At 50.6% G+C, this 25,434-nt stretch overlaps 8 protein-coding genes across 8 annotated transcripts; 4 read left to right on the forward strand and 4 right to left on the reverse strand.

Annotated features, from left to right (window-relative positions):
- Window positions 1-743: 743 nt before the first annotated feature.
- CORC01_08687 (uncharacterized protein) lies at window positions 744-1,406 on the forward strand (the record flags this gene model as incomplete). Its single annotated transcript, XM_022620317.1, has 1 exon — window positions 744-1,406. One exon carries the CDS (start codon window positions 744-746, stop codon window positions 1,404-1,406), a length of 663 nt encoding a protein of 220 aa, XP_022473155.1.
- A 482-nt stretch (window positions 1,407-1,888) lies between these two features.
- On the reverse strand, window positions 1,889-3,538 carry CORC01_08688 (fungal specific transcription factor domain-containing protein; the record flags this gene model as incomplete). The annotated part of the gene is made up of 2 exons (XM_022620318.1): window positions 1,889-2,150; window positions 2,208-3,538. 2 exons carry the CDS (start codon window positions 3,536-3,538, stop codon window positions 1,889-1,891), a joined length of 1,593 nt encoding a protein of 530 aa, XP_022473156.1.
- Window positions 3,539-7,194: 3,656 nt separating this feature from the next.
- Window positions 7,195-7,761, forward strand: CORC01_08689 (uncharacterized protein; the record flags this gene model as incomplete). The annotated part of the gene is made up of 1 exon (XM_022620319.1): window positions 7,195-7,761. One exon carries the CDS (start codon window positions 7,195-7,197, stop codon window positions 7,759-7,761), a length of 567 nt encoding a protein of 188 aa, XP_022473157.1.
- A 432-nt stretch (window positions 7,762-8,193) lies between these two features.
- Window positions 8,194-9,051, reverse strand: CORC01_08690 (uncharacterized protein; the record flags this gene model as incomplete). The annotated part of the gene is made up of 2 exons (XM_022620320.1): window positions 8,194-8,906; window positions 8,961-9,051. The coding sequence occupies 2 exons, from the start codon at window positions 9,049-9,051 to the stop codon at window positions 8,194-8,196; spliced, it is 804 nt and encodes a 267-aa protein (XP_022473158.1).
- Window positions 9,052-9,865: 814 nt separating this feature from the next.
- On the reverse strand, window positions 9,866-10,904 carry CORC01_08691 (uncharacterized protein; the record flags this gene model as incomplete). Its single annotated transcript, XM_022620321.1, has 2 exons — window positions 9,866-10,579; window positions 10,653-10,904. 2 exons carry the CDS (start codon window positions 10,902-10,904, stop codon window positions 9,866-9,868), a joined length of 966 nt encoding a protein of 321 aa, XP_022473159.1.
- A 2,415-nt stretch (window positions 10,905-13,319) lies between these two features.
- Window positions 13,320-15,207, forward strand: CORC01_08692 (uncharacterized protein; the record flags this gene model as incomplete). The annotated part of the gene is made up of 3 exons (XM_022620322.1): window positions 13,320-13,619; window positions 13,687-13,941; window positions 14,047-15,207. The coding sequence occupies 3 exons, from the start codon at window positions 13,320-13,322 to the stop codon at window positions 15,205-15,207; spliced, it is 1,716 nt and encodes a 571-aa protein (XP_022473160.1).
- An 820-nt stretch (window positions 15,208-16,027) lies between these two features.
- CORC01_08693 (uncharacterized protein) lies at window positions 16,028-22,654 on the forward strand (the record flags this gene model as incomplete). Its single annotated transcript, XM_022620323.1, has 5 exons — window positions 16,028-16,425; window positions 16,495-16,544; window positions 17,843-18,327; window positions 20,682-22,274; window positions 22,565-22,654. The coding sequence occupies 5 exons, from the start codon at window positions 16,028-16,030 to the stop codon at window positions 22,652-22,654; spliced, it is 2,616 nt and encodes an 871-aa protein (XP_022473161.1).
- A 722-nt stretch (window positions 22,655-23,376) lies between these two features.
- CORC01_08694 (intracellular hyphae protein 1) lies at window positions 23,377-23,973 on the reverse strand (the record flags this gene model as incomplete). Its single annotated transcript, XM_022620324.1, has 2 exons — window positions 23,377-23,853; window positions 23,914-23,973. 2 exons carry the CDS (start codon window positions 23,971-23,973, stop codon window positions 23,377-23,379), a joined length of 537 nt encoding a protein of 178 aa, XP_022473162.1.
- Between the last annotated feature and the right edge of the window lie 1,461 nt (window positions 23,974-25,434).

Below are 25,434 nucleotides of genomic sequence, written 5' to 3' on the forward strand. Positions count from 1 at the left end.
GGATGTCTGACGATGTGCAGAAGAGCAAGAAATCAACATAGCTGGAGACCTGTGTTTTCATTTATATGCTCATCTTCTCATTGAGACAAAGATCGGAACGGGTGATTGAAATGCGCAATTGGTAATCGTTCAAGCGCTTCAAGGCGGCGCGGCTTCCGCTGGTAGTGTTTGTAAGCATGCGGTATTCCTATCGTAGTGATGTCTGTCCTAGGGCTGCGTGGGTGTTGTGCTGCTTACAGAGATTCAATTACTAGGCCTAACAGGGATGCAAGCCAGTCGCGGATCAGACAGTCAGGAATCCATTGTGTAATCACGGACCCGGACCCTTCGGAGGGTCCGAACTTGCATGCATCATGTCCAATTCCGTTCGTCACCAATAGGAGTCCTGTCTCGAGTCCTCCGCTCCTGGCTGACTTTCTCGACCAGTGGTTGTGTAAGCTTGGATATTTGCTATACGTTGGCTCCTTGAGTGTATTGGGTTGAGTTAAACCTCCCGTGTAGCATTGTCAACATTTCCCGACTTGCAAGCCGGCACATGATGAGTATTGTATACTTTCAAGAGGAATAGCAGTAGAGTTCATCATTATACTTTGAACTGTGAGGGAGAAGGCGGTGATGAATATAAAAAGAGATAAGAAGTCCGTTCATCTTGCGCTTTTTTATCAATTAAACACCACTTGAAGGGATTCGTAAGCTTTCATTCTACAATCAGTTATTATATAACCCGATACACCTTAACAAATATGGCGGACATGAAGAGCATCAAAGTCTTGGGAGTCCATGGGCCTAACGCGGGTAAGGTCATTCTCCTTTGCGAGGAGCTCGGACTCCCATACGAGACGGAAATCATCCCCCTCAACGACGTCAAGAACCCCAAGTACATTGCCATTAACCCGAACGGCCGGCTGCCGTCCATCCAGGATCCCAACACAGACCTCACCCTGTGGGAGTCGGGCGCAATCATCGAGTACTTGACGGACAAATACGACACGGCTCACAAGCTCAGCTTCGAGCCGGGCACAGCTGCGGCCTACCACGCTCGTCAGTGGCTCTTCTATCAGACCACCGGCCAGGGACCGTACTACGGGCAGGCGATGTGGTTTATTATCTATCAGCCACTTCCCGAGGCGCGCGAGCGCTATGTCAAGGAGGTTAACCGCGTGACCTCTGTTCTGGAGGGACACCTGGCAAAGCAGACACCGGACGCGGAAGGGAACTATTGGTTCTTGGGCGGGCGGATCTCGTACGTGGATATCGCCTTCTTTATGTGGCAGCACACGGCCTCGCCGCGAATCCCGGACGCCGAGTTCAATCAGGATGACTTTCCGCACGTCAAGAAGTGGCACGACAACATGCTTGCACGCCCGAGTGTGCAGAAGGTTCTGAAGCTTCAAGAGACCAATTAGGTTGCAGTGAGTCATGGTTAGAGGGGGGATTGTGTGTCTTGCAAGGGCGAGTCACTGCTGCGAGGGCGAGTAGAAATGAAGAGGGGCTGTTGTTCGTATTGGGGATAGAATCAAATCATCTAGGGAAACTTCATTTGCCTTCTGCGTATCTTTCGTGTTGTGCATGAGTGTATTTTGAGGGTTGATGGTGTGAATTTGGTCACTTCTATACTTACAGAGTTGTAAAATAGTGCCATGAATGAGTGAGTCCTGTATTGTATATCTCGTCCTCAGTATTTCACGTTACTATGGTCCTTTGCGGGCACAGACTGAACCTCAGTATTGCTTCCCGGTTCGTGATAATTATTTGGGTCGCGAGAAGCCAGTCCAGCCATCCCGAGCATCCCGCAGGACCGGCACTGGGTTTACAGCATCCATACTGCTTCTGTGGGTGAGTTAAAATCCCAATGTGGTCTTGTTCGCAAACAATTACGCTGAAATGATCATGCAAAGGACGCTGTGTACTCTAGACGGAAAAGATGAACAGCCTTGTTTGCCTCGTTGTGCAAGTTGGTGCAAGTATTATGCATTTGTCTGAGTTCCTCGGATTGTGCGTATGCTCTTGGATTCTTGGCAAGTGTATCTAGCAGACGTAGAAATGGCTTCAGGAGATGGAGGTCTGAGAGTGCGCTCGGCGATGTCGGGTTTTGTGTTAGATTGTAGAGCATACTGCTGGCTGCAGCGAAGAAAGAGTGAAGAAGCATCCTATAATAAGTCAGAGAAAGGATGCAGAACGGTTGTGGATCCCAAGAGGCTATTTACCAGATGCAGGAGCAGTCTCCGTGAGGGATGGCTTCAATGAGACGGATCGCTTGGCGTGACTCAGCGAGGCACAGACTGCCCGGGTGTAATAATATTCCAGACCGGCTGATTTCTTGGTCGAAGGGAGATCGCGCCGTCGGGGATAAGTGGCGATCAATCATTGTCAGACAATGGATATATGTGAGTCGTAAAACCATCTTATGGATCATCTCGCCTGCGACTTGGGATCCTGACAAGATCAGGGAGTCTTCGAGGGGTTCCAGCAGCGCACTGGACTTCCAATAGGACAACACAGAACTTAAATCTTGTGCCGCAATTGCCCTTTGTGCCTCCGATTGTCGTCCGGCCCGGATCGAGTACAGTTGTTTATACACCTGACCCTGAATAATCGCAAGTCCTACGCGATGGTTGAAGAGCTCCACGTTACATGTCTCAAGGTTTGTATTTGATGGCAGTCGGACATCCATGTCATCATCATCTTGGCTGAAGGGTCGACAGGTCCGTAGACTGATATCCTTGTCAAGAACATATACCTTCCAAAACACTCGTCTCCGTATTTCGGCTTGTTTTTCCGTGAGGGTTGGGTCGGAAGCCTCTCTGTGCAGATTCATAGCCTGTGCCAGTCGCAGGGCGGCGGCGACGAGCATCGACGCCAGCTCCGGATTCGGGGTCCCCTGGAGAATACAAGCCATACCCACTAGAGCTTGGACGGCAGAGATGCTAGCGACGTTCAATTCGGAGACGACGCCTAGGGCGTTTTTTGTGTAAACATCAGCTAGATTGTTCTCATGCGTGGGGTCTAATGTGCGCAGGCCACGGAGGCGATGAGCTATCGACAACACTACATTGAGACACGCCCACCAACTGGCATCTTCGGGGTTAGAGGTCGAGTACTTGAGGTGGAACTCTCTCAAGAAGTCCTCTTCGTTAAAAAGCGGAAGGAACCTGTTATAGTTGTTGAAAGTCTCCTTGACCAGCTCCAGAGCGACTGCCTTTAAGGGAAGCTGCCCGCGCCCTGGTAGAGAAACTGGTCGTGACTCTGGGGAAAGATGAGGCCACGGGCTGCCAGCTATGGGGTCAATTACAAAACCACGGATCGCGGAAAAATCGGGTTGGCCGTAGTTGTGTGCGCGCAATGCAACGTCAAGATCAACTCCTGGACTACCGGTGTGTTTTGGTGACGGAATATGTGACTCGCTCATTGGAATCCATGAATTACTTTCCCTCGTGAATTTGATCAGTGCCGCTGTGTTGGGTGATACTGCGGGATTGGTTTGCTCTTCACGCAAATTGTTGCCTGGCACAGTAGACTTTTCTCCTTGAGAGTTCATGTTCTCTAGTGCTGAGAGCCTTTCTTCAAGCTGTGCGATGTATTTGAAGCTGCGGAACGTTGAACAGGTGCAAGTTCCATGGAGTAGAGTAGCAGACTAACCCAGCTGGTCTGCGAGGCTTCCTCTTCATTGCAATTAGCGTAAAGTGGCACCTTGTGCGATATTTGGTGCACTGAGCGCATCCTTGCGAGGTAGGTTCACAGCGGATCTTTTTCTTGCGGCACATGTCACAAGCCTTATATTGTAGTGTTAAGAGAGGCGACATGACGTTAACTCTTCGGGTCAACTCACACGAACAGTGGCTCGCTGCCCCCCTCCCCCATGAGTTGGCTGTACCTGGGAACCCATTTGTGAATCCATGACGTGATGTGCAACTGTCGTATCCAATGGAGAGGCTGCAAAAAGAACCCTCGAAAGGCTTGGGTCTAAATGCTTTATTTCTCAAAAGCAACTTCGAGAAACCTGGTGGAGCAAATTTTCCTAAGGCAAGGGGGCACTTGATCAGTTCCCAAATCTCATCCCGTTTGACGTCGTGGCCAGACAGCAGATTGATTATAAATCAAACTTTTTGAGAATTATGATGCTTAGGCACGGCGAGGCAAGCCGCTTATTAAGCCCGGACAACGTACTCAGCATTTATGCAGAGTTATCAGCCTAACGTGATTACCCCAAATATAATGAGGTACAGACTGCCAATCACGTCCACAACTCACATCGATCCGACCATCCAAGTTGGGAACTGGGCTGCCAATCAAATTCAAGCAATGGTCATTTGGGGTGCTTCTATCTATTGCGGGACTGCCGCCTAATGCCAATGGCCTGATGCCGCCTTGGACTTACTTCATGGCACACGCACATTCTTGTCGTTGATCAATCTGCTTCGATAACACTCGATGTGCCGTCGGCCCAGTGTCGTTCGCTCCACCATGTCCGAGATCTAAGACCAGGAGATCAGAAAGACACTCAAGCATTTAGTGACAACGCTCGACAGCTCCTTAAACCCTCCGAATGAGCTATGACCATCACTTCATGTCTACTATGCCTGGACCTCGACAACGCCTTATTCTATCCACCCGACGATTCAGCGACCGGTGACGACTTCCGCTTTCGAATGCTACATTTAATCAATTGCATGTCGCTGCCTAGGAGGCCTGCGCCATTTGCCGCATCATGCAAAAAGAAACCTTCCTGTCCTGGGGAGACCACCCTGAGTTAAGATTAAAGAACTGTCGGCCACACAACACGGCTATGATGAAAAGCTTCTCTGTGATAGTTCTGAAGTGGGATTATACTTCTACAAATTGGCACTCTGCAGAAATCGGAGGGGAAGTCTCTGAGCTTTCCGCTCTTTTGGGCTGAACCTGATGATCAAAATAGCAAACGTGAGTCTTCAACTTGATGTGTGACCCAGGTAGAGCCATATAGTAACTCTTGTCCATTCCCTATTTAAGCTTAAATCCTCGGTTGTCCAAGCTTGTTCTATAAACCTCGCGTCCATCTAGGTTAGTAGTGGACACATGGCGGCTCGTGTGATCGCTCTAAATCTTCCGTCCAAGTTTCTCCTGACCAAAGTAAAACGCGCCTAGTGCGTCGTCATAAGAAGGAATAAGCTCGTCTTGCCTATCGTCGTTCCAATGCTCACAATGGAGGACCTCTCCGATAGGTAAACGTGGCTTGATAGCAGGAGGGTTTGAAACAGGGTCAGGCTTTCCGACGGCAGAAGCGAAAAGAAGAAACGGAAGCCCTGGGGCGACTGATCCAGGCTGTAAACTCAGCTCGAGGACGGGACTCCCGCACGATGGAGCAGAGTCGGACCATACAGGCCTGCTTTCCGATTGGATAATTCCTGATATAACACATGGACCTCGAAATGATGAGGATAGCCACATTTCCTTTCGCCAAGCTCAGTTGTGGATTCTTTGGACGAATTTATGGATTCTTGCACTGAGTTTTCCACTTTGCCCGAACCGTCTACAGATTGGACGGGCAACTTGGACGACTTTGCACCAACACCCAGTCTTTCTTCCAAGCCTTCTGATCTCGACCCAGAAGTGCTTGATCAAAGATTGTGATCATTTGCAGGAGAAGCAGCATGGTCGTGGAAGATTCGAATCATCCGGCACACGGACAGGTCTGCCGGCGGCGGCATCAGCGGGACAAATGAGTATGAGGTGGACAATGTCCAATCGCAAACAGACAACGAGGAGGATGAACTCATTGTGGAACACTCTGTTGAGCCAGTCGCCTTTCCTGGGGAATCCTAAATCCCGCACTTGCCGGCCCCGGCGCCGGAGGGTCTGGATGTCACTTCCCAGCGAAATATGCCATCAGCACTTGTTCTGGAAGAAGAACAGACATTCACTGTTGATTGGATTAAACCATCATCAAGGATATTCCCACGCAGTTCTCAGGTACATCTACCATCGAGCCACCGTAGCAAAAACATGATTCTTTTCCCCCGGCTGAGTATACAGAGTTCGAGGATATGTATAACGGCTTCTAATCGGGTATTCACTTGGCAAAGCGGTTAGAATAGTCTCTGGCTTCTCATTAGCCAGACGAACATAATAAGAGTGGGACACAGCCCCCCTCCACACCCCAGCAAAAGTCTTAGCCAATCGGCTACTCCCACCTCGCTTACTGTCGAGTCCGATGCATTTGCTAATAGCAAATGACTCGGTGGTCAACCGGTTTCAACTCTAAAACCGTTGCCTTTTAGTTCTAACTCCGTTCAAGTTATGTTATGTATAATACTATGCAGCACCTCGTATCCACTCCCAATTATATTGCGCTATTGTATACATAGGGCACTCGGGCGACCAGGTGGATATACTCCTAGACAAGTTGCATTAGCGTACGGCGCAGAGCCTCTCAATAGCGTTACATTGCTCCTGACAGCTATGCACCAAGGACCGAGCCGACGATGATTTTGCCATCTCTTCCTCCGGGGAGAGCCGATGAATGCAGTCAGCCTCGGCAACCCAAGTTGGAGGGGGCTCTGCATAATGTATATTAGAGCCTAGTGCTACATAGGGAAAGAGAGAGGACTAAAATGACTTGGAATCCAATTAGCCTAAACGATTTGAGGAAAGCGTGGGCTCCTCTCCACTGAGAGGTTTTTTTGAGTGCATGAGTCCGAGACGTACGCCGCAATACGATCCTGCGCCAAGGGCCGCGCCCACGATAGCTTAACGTTTGTCTTCTTCCGCCAAGAGACGATGAATGCAATCAGCCTTAGTAACCCCAGCAAAGGAACCCATTGCAACATTGTGCTTATGGTATTGTAACATCGTTTACGTTATTGCAACATCATGCCTCATCCTACACATTCAAAGAAGGCTAGTACACAAATCCACTCTCGCTTTCAATCCCTGAAGCCTCGGAAACAATGAATTACACGAGAAGCCAACAGAGGAGAGCAGTAGCAGACGAGACTGGATGAGAAGACGAGACGCGGCGACGAGATGTCAAAAAAGTCTGTGATGAAAGTCTTCCAGAAATGCATAAAAGGCTCGATCCTGTCTCTGTCTGGAAGCTATTGAACCCATCCCCATTCACCTCCATATCTTTGGCCTCTCAGCAAAGAAACCAGTCCTGCATCAAGCAACCTGCACAGTTTCACTCTCAAGATCGTTACTCCGTCTTTACCAAGCAAAATGAAGTTCTTTGCCGCCGTCAGCCTTGTCTCGGGCCTCTTCGCCACCGCCGCCTCGGCCATTGACCTACACCTCGAGTTTGCGGGCGGTTGCAGCACCAGCGGCGGCGGGTACATCTGCCAGGGCTGGAACCCCAACACTTGCTGCAGCGTCAATGCGGGTACCTATTTCGCCAGCGGCTCGTTCCGGGCCATCCCGCGCAACTGGAACATCCAGGCGCGTGGCCACGCCGGGCCCAACTGCGGCTCCATCCGCGGGCAGCAGGACAGCGCCGGCCGCGACTATGTCTGCCTGGGTAACGGGCCCTTTGGCGGGCTGGGCTACGGTTTCAACAACAGAAAGATGATCCGCGGTGCGGCCCTGGACGCCCGCAATGGCGAGGAGACTGAAGGGTGCGCCCAGCCCAACGTCCTGTACCTCGCCGACGGCACCCAGTACAACTACACCGCCATTGCCGAGACTGGCCAGGCCACCGAGGAGCTTGTCTCGCTTGTCGAGGCAGGCGCATCGGCCGACGACATCCCTAGCTTTGAAGCATTCAAGCTCGACGAAAAGCTCGTTCTGTAAACGTCAGACGTGACTTGAGGACGCGGCCCGCCATCATTCCGTCTCCAAGCCTTATGGCGAGTGCTCGAGCTGTTTTCCAGGTTGCGATGCGGCCTAGGGCTTAGGATTGAGCCGTTTCATACGTCTCTTGTCCTGTAATCTGACCATTCTGTTACGGGGTAGCACTTTTCTCCTTCTTCATATTCTCGGCTTGTCCGAGCATAAAGAAACACTATTTTTGAAAATTGCGGTAGATTAACCTTGGGTGCCTAAGTAACTTAGTTAAAGACAAGACCTTCATTACTGCGACCTATCCGCTCACCGAGTGACTTGGTAAGGTGATATATTCTTTATCTATTCACGAAGGCAAAAACATACTCTGCCTTGGGTAACCAGCGGTGTACTTCTATGTAAACCACCGATCGAGTGTCATCGATGGAGTTTGTATTCCAACTAGTACATATGCCCTTCCAGTACCTCGTCCACGTCCAAGTCCTCAATGTTAGGTACCTCTCTTTCCCGATATCGACTATACCACTCGAGCAGCTCCGGGATCGTATCAAAGGTTTTGCAATCGTCCAGGCCATAAGCCATATACCGCCAAGCCCAGGGCTCAACTTCGCCGTTGGGCTGGTGTCTTCGGCAGTAGACTATATAAAAGAAACTCTCAACGCCATGCCCAGATTCCCACCCACCAGCGACCTCCCAGCAACCATCGACTGTCAGCTCATGAGGTTTCCTGACCGTAGCATCGATCAAATCACCCGTCTCAGCGCCCGCCCCGGTCCAGAACATGGCCTGATACGTCCACTTGGTCTGTCCCATCCCGGGTCCAGTCAATGCTCCCACGTACTCCGCAAGAATGCGAAGCTCAGAAGGAGCGGTGATGCTATCGCGAACTTCCTCAAGACATTTTGCCTTCAGAGCGCTTTCTAGACGGGAGAAGTACAACTCTCGATCATGGCTAGTCGGAATAGACCACCCGCAACCGTCAAGATCGCAGAGCGGTGCGAGTTCATCGAACTTCGTGAGTATATCTTCTGGACTCGATATCAAGGTCCGGGCATCATTCCGAGCTAGGACGCTCCCAAAACAGTCTATCCTCATGTCTTCGGCTACATCTCCCCAATCTTCCGGGTCCAGCTCAGCCTGCGTGGCAACTTGCACTAGATATTTGGATCAGTCTGACTTCACGAAGACTGTCCTCGATGCCCACGCACCGTAGACTTCAAGGGCACGGCGATTGCGTTCAGCTATATGAGCACGATACGCATCAACAGCAGCCTTGATCTCCTCGCGTGTTGAGTGCATGGTCTTAGCCTCGTAAAAACGAGTCAAAGTTTCAAGGATAAGCCAGAGACGTTTCAAAGATCAGCAAAGAATACGGGGACTGCTAATCAGAGTTGATGCGGTTGGCTCGGGAAAAGACGAGGGATGCTAGGCGAAAGTGCCCTCGTTTGAAGGCGGGGAATGTCTCGTGTAAAAAAAGCAAAGCTAATGAACACGTTCGATAAGGGCAAAGTATTGCCTTCTTGCATATACTGGATATTCTATTTGCAGGTCGTCGCACTGTAAGCCAAGCAACTGACAATAGCTATGGTTTGTTGGTCGTGGTTCATGTTTAGACGAGCTGCAAGGGACCAACACATCGAGCAGGCTAGGTTCTTTTTGAAAATTCCGGATTCGGACACCCGCCGTACTCATCTCTACGCCTACTCCTATTCCTCATATGGGCCAAATACTCAATATCACATATCCATATACAACACGCTTATAGTATTGTTACGACCAGTTTATCGACAATGAGGGTTTATGCTCATAAAAGTAGAGGCTATAAAAACGAAAGGCGATCATAAATTAAGTTCAGCGACCGTGAGGATAGTTTAGCTGCTTTTAGCGTGGCCGATTTACTTAGTAAGGCTGGCGATTGTATTAAAGTAGTAAGTTCAGGTACCTTAGTGAATTAACGAGTGGAAGTTACTGGGTAAGTTTAATAGCACCCTTTTTGGCCTGGCGAAAAGTGGATCCCCTGACTGAGGACTTTGATTTTTAAACCTAACTGGTCCTACCAGTCCGGTATGTGTTACGATACATACAAAGCATGCTTCGAAACCCCCAGAGACTTTCACACGAACACGGTACTCCAGTCCTCATTCTCAACATATTCCTTGAAAGTGCGCGGTCGACGTGCCAGTTTGGCAGGGTCGATGTAACTGCCGGCCTCATAGGCGGAGTTCCAGATCTCATGAAATTTGAACATTTCGATCATGTCATCGACAACAAAAGGCGGGAGGCCAGCCTGCGCCATACCCGCCCTGCTTTGCTCCTCCGTAACCCTGTTGTACGCAATCTTTTTGCCCGTGACGGTAGCGATGGTCTTCACTTGATCGGGAGGCGTGACCAGGTCCGCAGAAGCCCAGATGACTTTGCCATCTCCTCTGTTGAATTCATCCGACTCGATAGCCAGCTGGACATACAAACCAAAATCATGGTAGGTGTCGAGGAGCGGCATGCGCATGTCCTCAGGCCAGGTACCGTCGATGGCAAAAGAGCCATCCCCAGCAGATCTGGGACGGGTGAATGTGGTGAAGTTGTTCATGTACCCAGCGGCGTGGATGTCGACAAAGGGCACACCCACGGCTCGCGCGTGATCGGGGATTTCCGCCTTCGAGTCGAAGTGATAAACTTTTGTGAGCTTTCCATTCGTCGCCTTGGTGCAATTGGGTGCGGAGGAGATCAGAAGCAGTTTCACTCCGACCTTGTGGGCCGCCTCGACCAAAGTTTTGCCCTCGGCGGCCTCACGGTCTTTGTCGACGTGTTCCCAGTAATTGGTCATGATCTTTGAGTTCGGTAATCAGCGCGTCTTCCCCGCGTCACACTAGAGCAGCAATCCGGGGAGGAAGTATACTGACGAACACATAGGTTGCACCCTGGAATGCCTTTTGGATTCCTTCAGCATTATCAGCGGACAGATTAACGGTCACAACCTCGACGCCCCGCTTGGCAAGATCCTGAGCCTTCTCTTTCTTCGCATCTCTAGTGAGGCCACGAATACGGTAAGGCTTATCCGATGCCGCAAGGTTGTTGATCACACTGCCGCCCTGTAGGCCCGTTGAGCCGACGACGGCGATGAGAGGCGCACTGGATTCAGAGGAGATGGTCATGATGTCTTAATGATTGAGATGCACGAAGTGATCGATTTTGAAAAGGAGCAAGGACTAGATGCCAGAGGTATTAGTAGACACGAAGTTAGATTTAGGCCTGGTGGAGGCGGGAGGATTTATATAGACGCAAGAACAAAAGCTAAGTCTTGATCGTTTCCTAGGTCAGGCCTTTGAGTATCCGTATGCCACTGGTAAATGCGCTCTTTGCCCTTCCCGAAGTCCGTCTTTAGCGCCCGGTCAAGAGTTGTTGCGCAAGGCCGTCCCCACATTTGTAGGTAATGAGGCGAGCGGTGGAGGCATCTAGCATCCCCCTAGTGCGGGGTCGTCTTCTGAGACTGGTGTGCGCCCTAAGGTAGCTGATGTCCTCTATTTCCTAGGCAGAGCCACGCCAGTCTCAACGTTGTAGATTTTCGCCGGCGCGCCGGCAATGATCCGCAGGGGAGTACTATATTTATGAGCAACAACGCATGGACTGGATAGGTCTAGTTGAGTTGAGAGCATAGAGACTCGGCATGGATTGATTGGATTCTCTGCAACATGTTATGCAGAGATCGCTTTTGGCCGCAACATGTCCGACTCCGACTGACCTTTCTCCACCTAGCCCCACCTCAGCACCCTCATATGCCGTGCCAAAAGCTTCCAATCAATCGTCACCACTTCGTCACCGCTTTGTCACCCCCTCGTTTTTGACGGCGTAGCGTTGTTTCCCTTCTTTCACCACCTGTTATCAATTTCGAGTCTTACCTTCGGCTGCTTCGCTTGCGAGTATCTGATCGACATGTATTCGAGAATCGAGAAGACAACCCTTGATTCCCTTCGACGGGCAAGGCTGATGCAACCCTCAGCATTGGATCAGACCGTGGACGATATCTCGTCTGAATTGGCACGGCACTTTGGAATCCAACATTATTTATCAACAGGACGAATCCGGGATGGCCCGAGGTAGTCACTTCGTTGAGGGCCCGGGTATCATTTTACTGGCATCCGCACAGTTATTTGTCGTGCTTTCCACATCCAACTCTGATGGGATCGATTCCCTCTCGACGCATTAGTTTTGCTCGGTGCATTTAGGAAGACCCCTGGCGTGGGGTTTTCATTACTCCTGCTTCTGCGGAGCTGACTGACGCCTTCATCATCGTGTCATTTTGATGCTCAGTCGGTGCCAACTAAGTAATCATCTCGTGATGTTCATCCGCTCTAAGGAGTTCGACCAAACCACATTCGGTGTCGCATCGGGAGGATTGAATGACTTTCGGCGAAGTGTCGTGATCCCGAGGGACAAACTGCTTAGAAATAATTCGTTCGTGCAAAAGATCAATGTTGGCGGCCAAGAGGAAGATTTGGGGGAGATGCCGGGCATGGCTATCGAAGATGTTGACACGGGCCCCGGGCCAGAGACATGTCGCATCAGATCGTTGAGCTGCGCCGCCGTGAGACTTGGGAGGCGAGCGTGTTCGAGCAATGATGTCGTCGGCGGGGATGCAACGTGTGGTCGGAAGCAAGGTAGTCTTTCGAAAGCGACGCAGAGAACAATTTGACCCTCGGTCTATGCGTAAAGTAAAGCCACGGCAATCGAAGCTCAGACAATCTATTCGGCTGACTCAAATAGGGCAGCCAATAATGGTGAATCAACTGAACCAAATGAAGGGTCGCCGAAAAAGTTGCATCTTATTTTTCCAGATTTCCGTGTCGAGAGGTGCGCAACGGCGCGATTGGCATGAAAAAGCACGGGGAAGGCTGCGGCGGCCTCAAGTCACTTTGTACCTTTTCTCGAGCCATGTGGGGCTCTTCTCCAAGCGAGCGAGCCAATGGATCCACCTTTTAGATTCCGCCCACAGTTCAGCCCCGTCCTACCCGCATGGGTACGTTGATGCTGACCATCGCGATGCTGAGCTAAAGTCTCGTAGATCCAGCAATATATCGTACTCGCTGAGAGATACCAACTGAATGATTTCCCTAGATCTCATAGAATATAGAGCTACCATGACCTTCTTTCCTTCGATAAATCCACAGTGGGAGGATTTCGTGGAGTATTGAACATTGCAGCTCTAACATTTAATCGGTGTTGAATGTCCCGCAGATTGGCGATCCCTGCTAGCGACCGACGCACGGGCCACTGAGGCCAAATCGCTGCGCCTTCAGGACACCGGCACAGGCAACCACTCAGAAGGAGCGGGCCTGAGTCACTGAACAGTTCAAATCCCCAGGCATCCCTCGAGCATTTCGACTTTTGGACCTCTTCCTTCCTCATCCGCTCCGAATACCTTCAACCTCTACCTACCTTCTCACCTCACCCTTACCTAACAATTATACGTCGATCAAACCTAACTTTACCGATTGATACAACCACGCACTACTGCCGATCTCGTACTGTGAGATGCTCTAGTTGCAGCAACGTTTCTCCACGCAGCCAATATGGCTTCTTTCAAGGATCCACTGGTCCAAGACCGCTGGAACTCGCACGATTTCGACGGCGGCCCTCATTGCTGCCGATGGATTTGCAGCGATGCTTTGGCAACTCCTGATCCTCGGGTCACGGCCTCGGCTGACATGGGAGATGCCTCTGCTTCTGAGACGCACTTCACCCCAGTCAGATCCGACGAGATGCTGTACTCTCTTGAGGGAGGCAGCTCCGACGATGGAGGACATTCGCCCACACCACTGTCGACGTTAGGAAGACGTCAACCTATGTCTGTGCTGTCGTTACTTCGCAAGGTTAGTGAACGACTAAATACAAGACGCTCTTCTCTCTCAAGACGAGAGGCTAACATACACCGCCCAGTCCCGCCTCGCATCAATTTCTTGTGGTGACTGCCAGAATCAACGCACTGCTTCGTTCCGCCTCCCCATACCAAGTGAGGCAATGGCGAGAGTCCGGTTTTCGGACCTTGCAAACATGGATCAGCGCGGCCTTCCAGATTTCCTTGCTCTAGTTCCGGAGTCTCTAGACGAAGCAACAATTGCTGTCCTGGACACTACTGAGACGTGCCAACAGGTCTCCATTCGGGAACCTGATGGCATGACGCAGTCGTCGTCTGTCTAATGTGTCGAAGATGATGTTGGTTATTCGCACCGGTAAGCTTGCTGACATTGTGTCTACGCTCCTCTCACGCGCGACTTGCCTCTAACGCTTGCCCCCTAGGTTGGCCAAGGACCCGAGTACGTCGTAAAACTTCTCGATCGGCCATCTGAACTTGATAGCGCCTGTCCACAAGAATTCAAACAACTGCAACCATTCGTAAACCAGCTAGCTCAGCAAATCGCCGAGTCAACAACCCTCTACCAAAACGACACTTTCTACCAGCAACTTTCAACTTCTGAGACGGAATTATACGACCTGTCTGCTGCAACGATCACCGTTGGCAGATACCCAAGCGAGAAAATGACACACCACCCCGAGTTCACCCGCTCCGTCGCCAATATGGCGGTCACTACCACAGGCTGGCCCTCTGGGGCCCAGCCGGTATGTGCTGCACCCGACACCATGAATGACACCATGTATCAAATGTCACCTCTCTCCGATCTCTGTGAAATGCCGGACGAGAGCGATGACTGGGCAATGCTCATTCAGCAGGACATGCTCGCCACCGGCGACTTCGACATGGACGCCTTTGACCTTTCCGCCACCGAGGCAACTTACCAAACCACCAACTCTCCTCAGGACATCTTCAACGACCCCACCGTCCTGTACGATGTCGCGCAGAGCCTGGGCCCCGATGCCTTCGACTTTAACGGCCCTCTGCCCGACCTTTCCGCCTCAGGCTACCTCTCCGGCGACCAGGTCTCCTCCTACTTCGGCAGCACAAACACCTCCCCCTTCGAGCCAGCCCTCGACTTCTTCCCCGAAGCCGACCCGTACTCCATGTTCCCGGCCAGCGCCGACGGCTCGCCCCTCGGCACGACCACCTCCTCCCCCGGCTCGGACAACACAAACCCCCCCTCTAGCTCCAGCGCCAGCCCTTACCCCTACAGCTGCTCCACCGACGGCTGCACAAAATCCTTTCGCAAGGAGGCCCAGCTGAAGCAGCACCAGCGCGTCCACCGCAAGGCCCTCGTCTGCACAATCTGCCGCGCCGAACACCGCGCCGAGCATAAGTTCGCCCAGGTGCGGGACCTCGAGCGGCACCTGCAGGCGCGCCACAAGGACGTCGCCGAGAAGACCAACGTGCGCTCCGAGATCCGCTCGTGCCCGCATGCCGGGTGCGACCACGAGGGGAGGCGGGATAACGTGTCGAGGCACCACAAGAGTAAGCATGGTAAGGAACTCAAGTGGAAGAGGGGTGTTCCACACGTGGTGGATTGATTTTCTCTCAACCTAAAAATATGACACGAGCGTTGTGAGTTCTTGGCGTTATCACTTTTTTTTTTTTTTTTGCATTTTGTTTCCTATCTGTTCGGTTTGGGATCTCGGTAGACGAGTATTGAATTTAGACAATAACACATCCTTAAAACATAATTGGCCCTCATCAATGTGAACGTCGCAGAAAGGGGTGGAGTCCCGTGGAGGGATTCGCTGCCCCGCGCAGTGTTATGAGCCTGAGAGGGCGCACGTCCTGCCGGTTGCCGGAGACCGGGGCCGAATATCGCCGCTCGGGTGTCTCCACAAATCCCGACTTTCTCAACCGGCACGACCCGAGCTGTCTCCGGGCAGTGTATCCGGGGAATGGATACTATGGATACCATGTGCCTTTTGTGTGAGTGACGTCGGACCGACCCAAGGATTTACTGAACGATATCCCTGTGCCGTTTTAACTGGCGATGTGTCTTTCAGAACGTTTGGTCAAGCGTGTGTGCCAGCGCCGCGTGCGCTAAACCTGTTTTGATAAGCGCTCGCAGCCAACAAGTCACAGATGCCCGTCGTTGCCAAGCTGAGTTCATGCTGGATTGATGTTCGTGAGCACGCCGACTCTTTTATTGGCCAGGCCATCTCGCCTTGTTTTCGCTGACGGCGCAGCATACCAGGCGAATCGGAAGGCAGAATGCTTTTTGGCGAAGCCTGATTTCTATCTGGTCTCACATTACCCCCCTCCTGTCCCCTTTCCAGCGTTTTCGGACCTCTCAAACCAGCCTATCTTCAAGAGCCTCGAGTCGTTGCGGTTTTCTTTCTATGTTGCCTTCCAAAGATGGCTGAACTGTTCGGAATCCTTGCCGGAGTGGCGGGCTTTGCATCTCTGTCGGTGCAGATTGGCGAAGGCATCACCAAGCTGCGAACTATTCGCGATAGCGCAGGCCAGGCTGCGACCGACATCAGCACCCTCATCCGTGAACTAGATCTTTTGACATATGTGATGCAGGACGTTGACGCGCAAACATCCCTTCGCAACGATTCTGTCATTCAACATTGTCGAGCGGACTGCGACCAAGTTGTCCGAGACTTGAAGTCGCTGTTAACGAAACTTCCACCCACGTCAAGAAGCACTACGAAGACGAATGTGCTAAAGCTGCTGGCGTTCCGAGACTGGAAAGAGAACGTAGAAAGTCTGCAGCGAAGTATCCAGGGGGCGAAGGTCAACTTGATTCTGTGCGTATTCTCATGCGTCCAACGCGCCTTGACCTTGCTTAAATTACTCACAATGCAAACTCCTATTAGGATCACTACGTACAGAAACTCGAACCAGCTGAAAGAGCTGGCTCTAGTCAGTCAGCTCCACACCCCAACGGCAATAGAATCCGAACAAGACCCGACATCAGAGTTGGCACCGACTGCCTCTCCAGACTTGACACAGACGTCAGCCGCCGCAGCCGCTATAATATCAAGAAGAGAGAGGCCAAGAGCAAAGCCAAATATTGACTGCCTCTCGAGATCGTGCTCATGCGTCTGCCATCATACGACAAGGACGTCCCGACGCTTCTGGGCACTAGAGTATTCTCCTTGGGGGGCTTTCCAGCAAACCTGCGATCGGGCTACCTGCAACGCAAGAAAATACGGCGCTTCGTTACGGTTTGCCCTCTCGCAATTCGGGATCAGATGGGCCGCCGTAGTTGAGGTCTATGTCGTCGCAGCCGCAGGCAAATTCTCGCTTCGTCCCTATCTCGAAGTGGAGCAAATTGTGCCATTCACATCTCCGGGATTCGAAATTATTTGGAGATGTCAAACTCGGCAAATCACGGATGAAGAGGCTTGTGACGGGCTGAGGCAGCTTTACAGAGCAAATCCAAATTTCCGGAATCACGTCAACCCGGAGGGGAAGTCTTACATTGAGGTGAGTTTGCCAATGTCTAAACTCTTGCCTTCTCGGAAATGACAATCGGTATAGGAGCTTTTGAGGTTTCCATGCAATCGAGGACTAAAAGAAAATCAATGGACATTGTTGGACCTCTTCATGCGGGAGTTTTCTATGACCAAAGGGACTGAAAATGCAAGGTACGTCATTCATGAGGCGGTACTATGAATGACCATTGTAACTGATTTGTCGCGAAAGATTCCTTGTCCAGTGTGCAAAATGGATAGGCAAAGGCCCCCACTTCTATTTGTTAGAAACCCTCCTCGATCTTGGCTACGATGTATCCCAAGTTGAAGGTGATTTCCAAAATTGGCCGGAACCGTCCTCGCCAAATTGGATAATAGATATGACTCCTGACCCTTTCTTTATTGCATACGTTGCAAATATATGTGAACACAACCAAGGCAAGTCTGCAGCATTCTCGTTGACTGTATGAGAAATGGCAAGGAACATGAAGTGAAACGGACCCTAACACTCGACACGTAGGATTCGCTGCAATGACACCCCTCCACGAAGCTATACTATTTGGGTCGACAGAGGCAGTGAGCAAATGGATCAGTCGATCTAAGAAAGACGAGAAAAATAGCCTGGGGCAGACACCCCTTCACCTGGCTGTATCGAATCCTCGGCATATGCAAGCACTCATTCAGTCGGGGCACAACATGAACAGTATTGATGCCCATGGCATCACACCACTAATGTACGCTGCCGCAGAAAATCACGAAGAATCTGTCACCCTGCTCATTGAATCTGGAGCCAACATCAACGTCAGGGACACCCGGTATGGGCGCGATTTCCTGGACTACGCCGCCATCCGTAAACACTGGAAGTTGATCTACAACTTCCTTGTTCAACTGGAAACCCTTGCCGAGAAAAGCATCGTGGAGAGCTGGGCCAAAAAGGCAGTCATTCTGTATCACATCGATTATCCTGACCACTTTGGAGAACGCGAAATTTCGCTCCATCAGCTTTTGATGAAGTGCAGTTCGGCCAACTTCACTTTCGATAAAGTGAAGCAGGGTACCAGAGACAATTGTCTACTGCACTTCGCCACCAGGGTCACGGACTTTGAGGCTTTGCTGAGTAGTGGATTCAAGCTATTCCATCAAAGAAATAGCGATGGTCAGACTCCTCTGATGGTTGCCGCCAAGTCTTTCAAACCTGACTTGGTCAAGAGACTGCTCGACAATGGGGCCGACGTCAACCTCAAAGATTTGAACCACCACACAGCACTTCATTTCGCTCTTTCCGGCAATCAAAGGAGATTTTGCTACACCTTCTGGTTTAGCATGGAGAATCTACGGATATTGCTTGCCCAAGGGGCGGACGTCTTTACTACTGATGATTGCGGATGTACCTGTTCATCCCAAGGCTGTCTCCCGGTTGTTGGCATTACGAATTATGCCACCTCTACGTGGGGAAGAGATGGGATCGGTTCACCAATCGGAGCACTGGAGCTTCTGCTTCTCATATTGGATCATAGAGGGGCCCAAGAAGCAAAAGCCTTGCTGCTTTCTTTCCTCAGATGGGAGAAACACGAGCAGCTTGAAATGACCCATGTTTGCTGCGAACGGCATTCCTCGACTGAGCTTTACAGCCGGCATCGTTCATATCAAAGGACACGAATATCAGACGAGAATATCGAAGCTATAATCGACGAAGAATCCGAATTTCTTGCCATTCTAGAGCGCGAGATGGAAGACTCACGCGCCAAGGATTATGAGCATCTACTTTGTGAATGGTTTCTTCACTTCAAGAAGAGATTTGAAAAGTCATGTGAGAAATCCAATAAAGAAAACGAAGAATCAGCAAGAAAAGTCAGCGGAGCACAGGTAATTACGAACCCGCTCCCAACTTTGAGGATCACCTCAATGCTAATTTTTTTTGGAATAGAGTAGATACCAAGTGGACTATAAGCGTGATTGCTTCACGCAGTATTTTCCGGGATACTTCAAGAAAAGTCCTGTGAGAGCAATCAAGTCCTCCATGGCCAACTACATTGCTTGGATCGAGCACGAATACCACCACGGAGCTACTGCACGCTTGACTGGAACGTTTCACAAGGATTGGTATTCCAACAGGGTCTCAATGGTCTGTCGACTAATGAATGTCTTGGAAATACCAACAGTGGAACTTGTTGAGGCGCTGCAGACCTTGCGACTGGACATTGATGAGGACAGGTACGGGTCTGTAAACATTGAACAGACTGTACAACAATTTCTTTCGTATCCTTCGAGATATTGAAAGAAGTCAGGTGATTATGATGAGAATTGACGAATCAAGTTCATCCCACGAACGAGCTTGGAAAATGAACCATTGACAGTGGCAGAAATCGTGAGAAAGCTGAGTCAAACATTTCAAGTCCGTCGTTTCAGCCTCTCGTTGAATTCCATCATTCAAAAGCATGAATTGATTTGGTCCAGAAAGATTGCAGTAATGCTTCATGTGACATGCCAAAATTGATTCTCGGATTAATTTGAGCCATCTGTTGAACTAAGCACGAGAGAATGAGTCTCGGCGATTTCGATGAGACTGAGTCCATAGGTTCATTGCAATAACTCAAACTAGAATAATTGCCCGCGTATAGGACAACTAGAGCCACCAGCGCTTCAAGCGTCATTTCGGCACCGTTCTTGATGGGTGTTTTTTTTTATAATTTGGGAAGATGTGTAACTGAATGGCCACAGGTGTAAAGGTAGGTTGAAACTTTTAAGATTCTCACATGCAAATTGCTTCTGCCCGCACGTTGGCGTAGCCACTCACGATCTGCTGAACTCTGATGGTGTGGTCGGCCTCCTGCATTCACCTCTGAGAACTGCGCTGGGTTCTTGTGCATGTAGATACTTGTAGCTTTTTGACTGGTTGTACCTTGGATTACCCCTCCTCAAGTAAAGGGGGACGTTTGCCACTTATCGGCCATCTCCCACGTCCTTCGCCCGCTACCTCTCCATCTTCCTTTCTTTCATCACTTCATTGCGGCTCGATATCGCATCCACGGGCCATCAAGCAATCAAACTGCATTCGAGTCCACTCAAAGATCGTTACTTTCAATGTTTTAAGCAAAGCTTCTTTACGATGAACAGCCTGTTGGAAATCAGACCCCGAGCTGCGGCGCCAGCGCCAGCCACAAGATGCCGATTTTATCTGAAAGGAGGTTGTCGCTCGGGATCCGATTGCCCGTTTGTTCATGAAGAATCTAGAGATTCGCCCATATCTCAGAAGGCCGGTCTGGCCACAACACCAATGCACTGCAAGTTTTTTGCAAGGGGTTACTGCTCCCGAGGCGAACAATGCGCATTCTCCCACGATCCTCATTCTGCTTCAAGCTCCACAACGCCACAGCCTAGCTCGGGTCCTACGAGACTGGCAACGGGAGACTCTCGTTCCGAGATTGCCTGTGCCTTTTTGGCAAAGGGGCATTGTAGGAATGGAGGTAACTGCCTATTTTCTCATGCTGGAGCCCCGAAACAAGCAGGTTCAGCCCCAGATGAAGTAGTGGTATGTGGAACCTCAGACCGATCGAATGAGTGATGATCCTGATGGCTACTTCTAGTCCGTCATTCCTGAACAAAAGTGCACGCGAGAATTGTTAGGCGCTTGGGTGAATTTTGGCTCTGGTGCATCAGTCGAGAAAGTCTCGCTGTTCTCCGACTTTTCCACAGCCAGCATTCTAGACCTGCCCGCTCGTACCGATATTGCAGCCGTGTGTCTCCTGCTGAATCGATTGGGGTTTGACGTTCCGAGTACTGGCATTCGCATGAGACCGCCGGGTTTGGGAGGGTTGGTGTGTGCCAGCATCCGAGTAGAGGACCCCGAGTTTGCACAATCCCTCAGCGATAAATTCAAAGATTCCAAAGTCGAAGAACTGTCTGGGATGCCGGGATTGAAGGTCGAAGTTCACAAGCCCCCCAACCTCGATTCTAACAACAAGGGGTTCACCCACAGGGTGAATTGCAAAAAGGTCATTTGCTCTTGGCACAAGGCGAAGCAAATTGCCTGTTTGACCTTCGGCTCCGATTCAGCAGAAAATTTGGTCCGTAGCAACTTTGGTACTGGAAAATACACTGTGCTAGGGTCGAAGGTTTCCTGCGCTCCGAGGTCGAGCACCCTACTACATCAACGAGGGAGCAGATTGGGAGGGCGGTATCTACCCGCTTCGTTACCAAAGTTGAGACTGTACATCCCAACGCAAGCTACGACGGCCGATATCATTAGCATGATTCCTCAGGGCCAGCGACCCAAAGGTGTGAAGCTTGAGGGGCTGCAGGATTTGGATAACACCAAGAGCGAGTTTGACATGGTTGAAGCTCTGCTCGTCAACATCGGACCATTGGAGACGAGATTGACAGCCAAGGCAGACCAGGATGGCAATCGAGTCGAGGCGAGGGCTCGTTTCCAAAATGAAGCCGATGCTATTACTGCTGCTAGGTCGCTCAACCTCAAAACACTGCCTTTCAATAAGGATGACAGGCTCAGCATTAGTTTGGTTCATTGCGCCACATACAAGGTTACGTGCAAAATCTTCAGCACGGTTCTTGTAAATTTCGAGACAACCGCGCAAATCTTCCGCGCCCAGCGCGTCAACTTCAAGCAATTTCCGCCGGCAAATGGCTACGTCACATTGAGACTGGAGAGCGGAAGAAGAGATTTTCTCTCGGAAGCCTTGATATCCATGGACAAGATCCTTGAAGGCCGCTTGGTGTACGCCGCCGAAGGCAAGAAGCCGCTCTGGAGTCCGTCTTTCAACAACAAGGCACTTGCGAATCGACGGCTTCGACCCATTGAGGAACAGCACCGAGTGGCGTTTCAGTGCTTCCCGTCCAAAGCCGAGATTCACGTCTTTGGCTCGTTGGAAGCCACGCAGAAAGCCTGTGACGCATTGTTACAGTCGTTTAGCGAAAATCCTTCCACAGTCCGCTCCATTTTCTTGACCTCTGAGAGTCTACACTGGGCTATCAGGGGAGGGCTCAAGGCCATCTGCGAAGCCCTTGGACCTGAAGCTGCATCCCTGAACATTCTCGAGACACCCAAAAGGTTGGAGATTATAGGTCCCCCAGCTGCATTCGATACGGCCATGGACATCTTGGACAAAAGACGTTTACCTCGGGAGCATGATAGTTCGGCAGCGACCGAAGATGATTGTCCGGTATGTTGGACAACCGCCGAGAACCCCCTCAAAGTCAGATGTGGGCATGTGTACTGTCGTGATTGTTTCGAAAACTTTTGCCAATCAACCATCGGAAGCGGAGAATCTGGTCTCTGCTGCCTGGCAAACGAAGGCGCTTGTAATGCCATATTTACAATGCAGGAGCTACAAGACTTCTTGCCATCGCTCATTTTTGAAGAGCTTCTCGCCTCTGCAATGACAAACCACATCAAAAGCCGACCAGACGAGTTTCGATGGTGTCCGACCCCAGACTGCCAAACCATATACAGACCAGCGTTGCCAGATTCGCCAAAAATCCTCAACTGTCGCGGGTGCTCGAAGAAAATCTGCCCATCATGCCATGTCGATCACTGTGGTAGGACGTGTGCCGAGCATAGATACATCACTTCGGGGGCAGCTGCAAATGCGGACAGAGATTTCGATGGAGCCAAGAAGAGGCTGGGAATTAAGGACTGCCCTAGATGCAAAACTTCGATTCAAAAGTCGGAAGGCTGCAATCATATGACGTGCAGCGCTTGCAAAGCACACATTTGTTGGGATTGTCTGGAGGTTTTCCTTAAGGAACGACCATGTTATGATCACATGAATCGAGTTCATGGAGGAATTTTCTCAGGGAATCCGCTCTATGAAGCGTGAGGATGAGCAAGAGGGAAACTTGGAACGGGGTAAATTGCCCTCGAATTTCTATGATGCGGGGAAACAAGACAATGCAACATGAGCGTATATCACCTCAGCAAGCCGGAAAATAAAACAATGAATCAAAATGAGAGGGAAAGAACAACGCAGGTGCAGTAAAGGTAGATTGACGACGCACTCTTAACTAAAATTGATCCCAGCCACTTCTCGAGTGTGGATGTTTCCTTATTCATTTGACAATGGGCTCGAATTGTGAAGTATCAAATTTGTCACGTCACGTCATGCGAATTCATGGGTATGCCAGAAGGTGCCATCTGTATTCACATTATCTATTCTTACTGTGCCCTATTCCAAACGCATTGCTCAAAATAGGATACTGTTAACCTGATCCAAGCCGCGTGGAGCATGGATGTCGTAGGGTTCTTGTCGCAAATTCGTGGACGACTTAGCAGATGGGAACATTGATGGTCTGGCCGATCTGGAGGGCCGTGGGTTCGACACCGACGTTGACGCCGGTCAGGGAAGCGAGGGTAATGTTCCACGACTTTGAGAGAGCGTAGAAAGTATCACCCCCCTTGATTTGATATTTTGCCACATTGCCATCGATTTCCACCTTGTCCTTGGCTTTATTTTCAAGGGACTTCCACACGTCGGCCTCAATACAGGTGGCCGAACCGGGGGGCGTAGTACAAGTGGTGTTGTCGGGCTTGCAGACGTTGACGGGGATGAGGATGCGCTGGCCAACGAATATGACGTCTGGATTCGCGATGTGGCTCGCATTCGCGATGTCGCAGATACCAGAATTGTAGCGATAGGCAAAGTACCCCAAGGTCTGGTTGACCTTCACGGTGCTTACGTGGAAATTGCCAAGCTTGCCGCAGGGTTCGGAGGGACGGGCATCAGGGGCGGAGCAGGAGGTGGCCTGCGAGCTTCTGTTAGCAAACTGTCGACTCCAAGGCTATTTCACGCTTATATGGCCTACGGGAAGAGCAGCAGCGAAGCTGGCAGCAGCCGCGAGAACGGTGAAGATGGAGAACCGCATTTTGACGTTTGTTGGTAATTAGGTAGGAGATTATTGGTGATTATGTGTTGGAACGAGTGGACAGACTTGGAGAGTCCAGGAGTGGTATATAGACTTGTGAAAGAACGACAAGGTGGGTTAGTCGTAACAGCATCAAAAGACTTGGCGGGCAGCAACGATCGCGACCTAAATACGAATTCCCCCATAGCTCTGAGATCGAACACGAACGATTGAAAAGCTGACGAATAGGACCCAAGACTGCGTATCCCGACCGGATGGTACGAATCTCATCAATTAAGATTTTTCAACGTTCGCCGGCTTCCGAGTTCATCGCGTATTTCGAAATGAGCTTCATTCTCACTAGTGGGGGCCATCGTCCCGTGGCTAATCACCATGAACCTTAGGTTGGGGAATCGGCTCTTGACTTGACTGAAGTCTCAAAGCATCACCCTTGTAAGTCGGACTGAGCGCGTACACCCAACGAGTCATTTGTCATGATGTGAGAAACTTAATTATACAACTCTGTGATTACTATCTTTATTTTATTTTTGTCTTCATTCTTTAATGCTGAGAACGCATCTGCAGTAGGCGCTTTTTTTTTTGTTATACCGCGCGTCATGCGATGTCGATGTGGAAGGGATGTCGTTGGTCAGTTGAGCAGCCAAAGCCATCTATCAGGACGTGATGTCTCGGAGTCTAGTGTATAATAGGCGGGCGGGCGTGGCTCGACCTCCGACGTAGTCGATCTGAATAGCGACCCACTACTATCCTAACTTTCCTAGCGGATACAACAGCCTTTTCCCTAGCAGGGACCACATCACATTAATTCACTTCACGGTTCGACCGGCTTGCCTAAGGAGCTGGGACTGGTGACCCTGGTTTAATGAATATTTGACTCGGCCGCAGAAGGCTTATTCTTTTCTGTGGCTGTGCTGCGGGATGAGGGGTAAGGCAAGTTTAATGCCTGGTCGTGTGTTTGCGGGCGGTGATCCACTGGTCTTGAAAAGCTGCACCACGAAAGGCTGCAGTGAGCTCAACCGTCGAAGGTCAAAATATTACGGTTTAGAAAGTTAATAAATATCCTCGTCGCGCCCTTTAGATACTTCGCAAGGGGTCATTTTTACTTTGGCCAGCAATCACAGTAGATTTCCGTACTGTGAACCCTCGAATATTCCGATCGGCGGTCAGATCATTTCGGAAAAACCAAGTCTCGAAGAAGGGCATTATTGGCCCCATTCTCACAAAGTAAGGCTTCGCTGTCTTCAACGTCATGTCACTGTCCGCACGACACGTGATGTGCCGGGTCCCGTTCATCATCATGCGTCGTTCGATGACTCGGCGAGCTTATTGCTCCTATCAGTGAAGATTCGGAGAGAAAGACGGGGCGAGCTCAGAGCACAACATTGAGTTTCTGCCCTGGGCACTTGACTGAGGAAAAAACGGCTTCTGATCTTCCGGCTAGAAAGAGCAATACAGCCAAAT

This window comes from Colletotrichum orchidophilum (genome assembly GCF_001831195.1).
Source record: "Colletotrichum orchidophilum strain IMI 309357 chromosome Unknown Scaffold_75.1, whole genome shotgun sequence".
Classification (NCBI taxonomy): domain Eukaryota; kingdom Fungi; phylum Ascomycota; class Sordariomycetes; order Glomerellales; family Glomerellaceae; genus Colletotrichum; species Colletotrichum orchidophilum.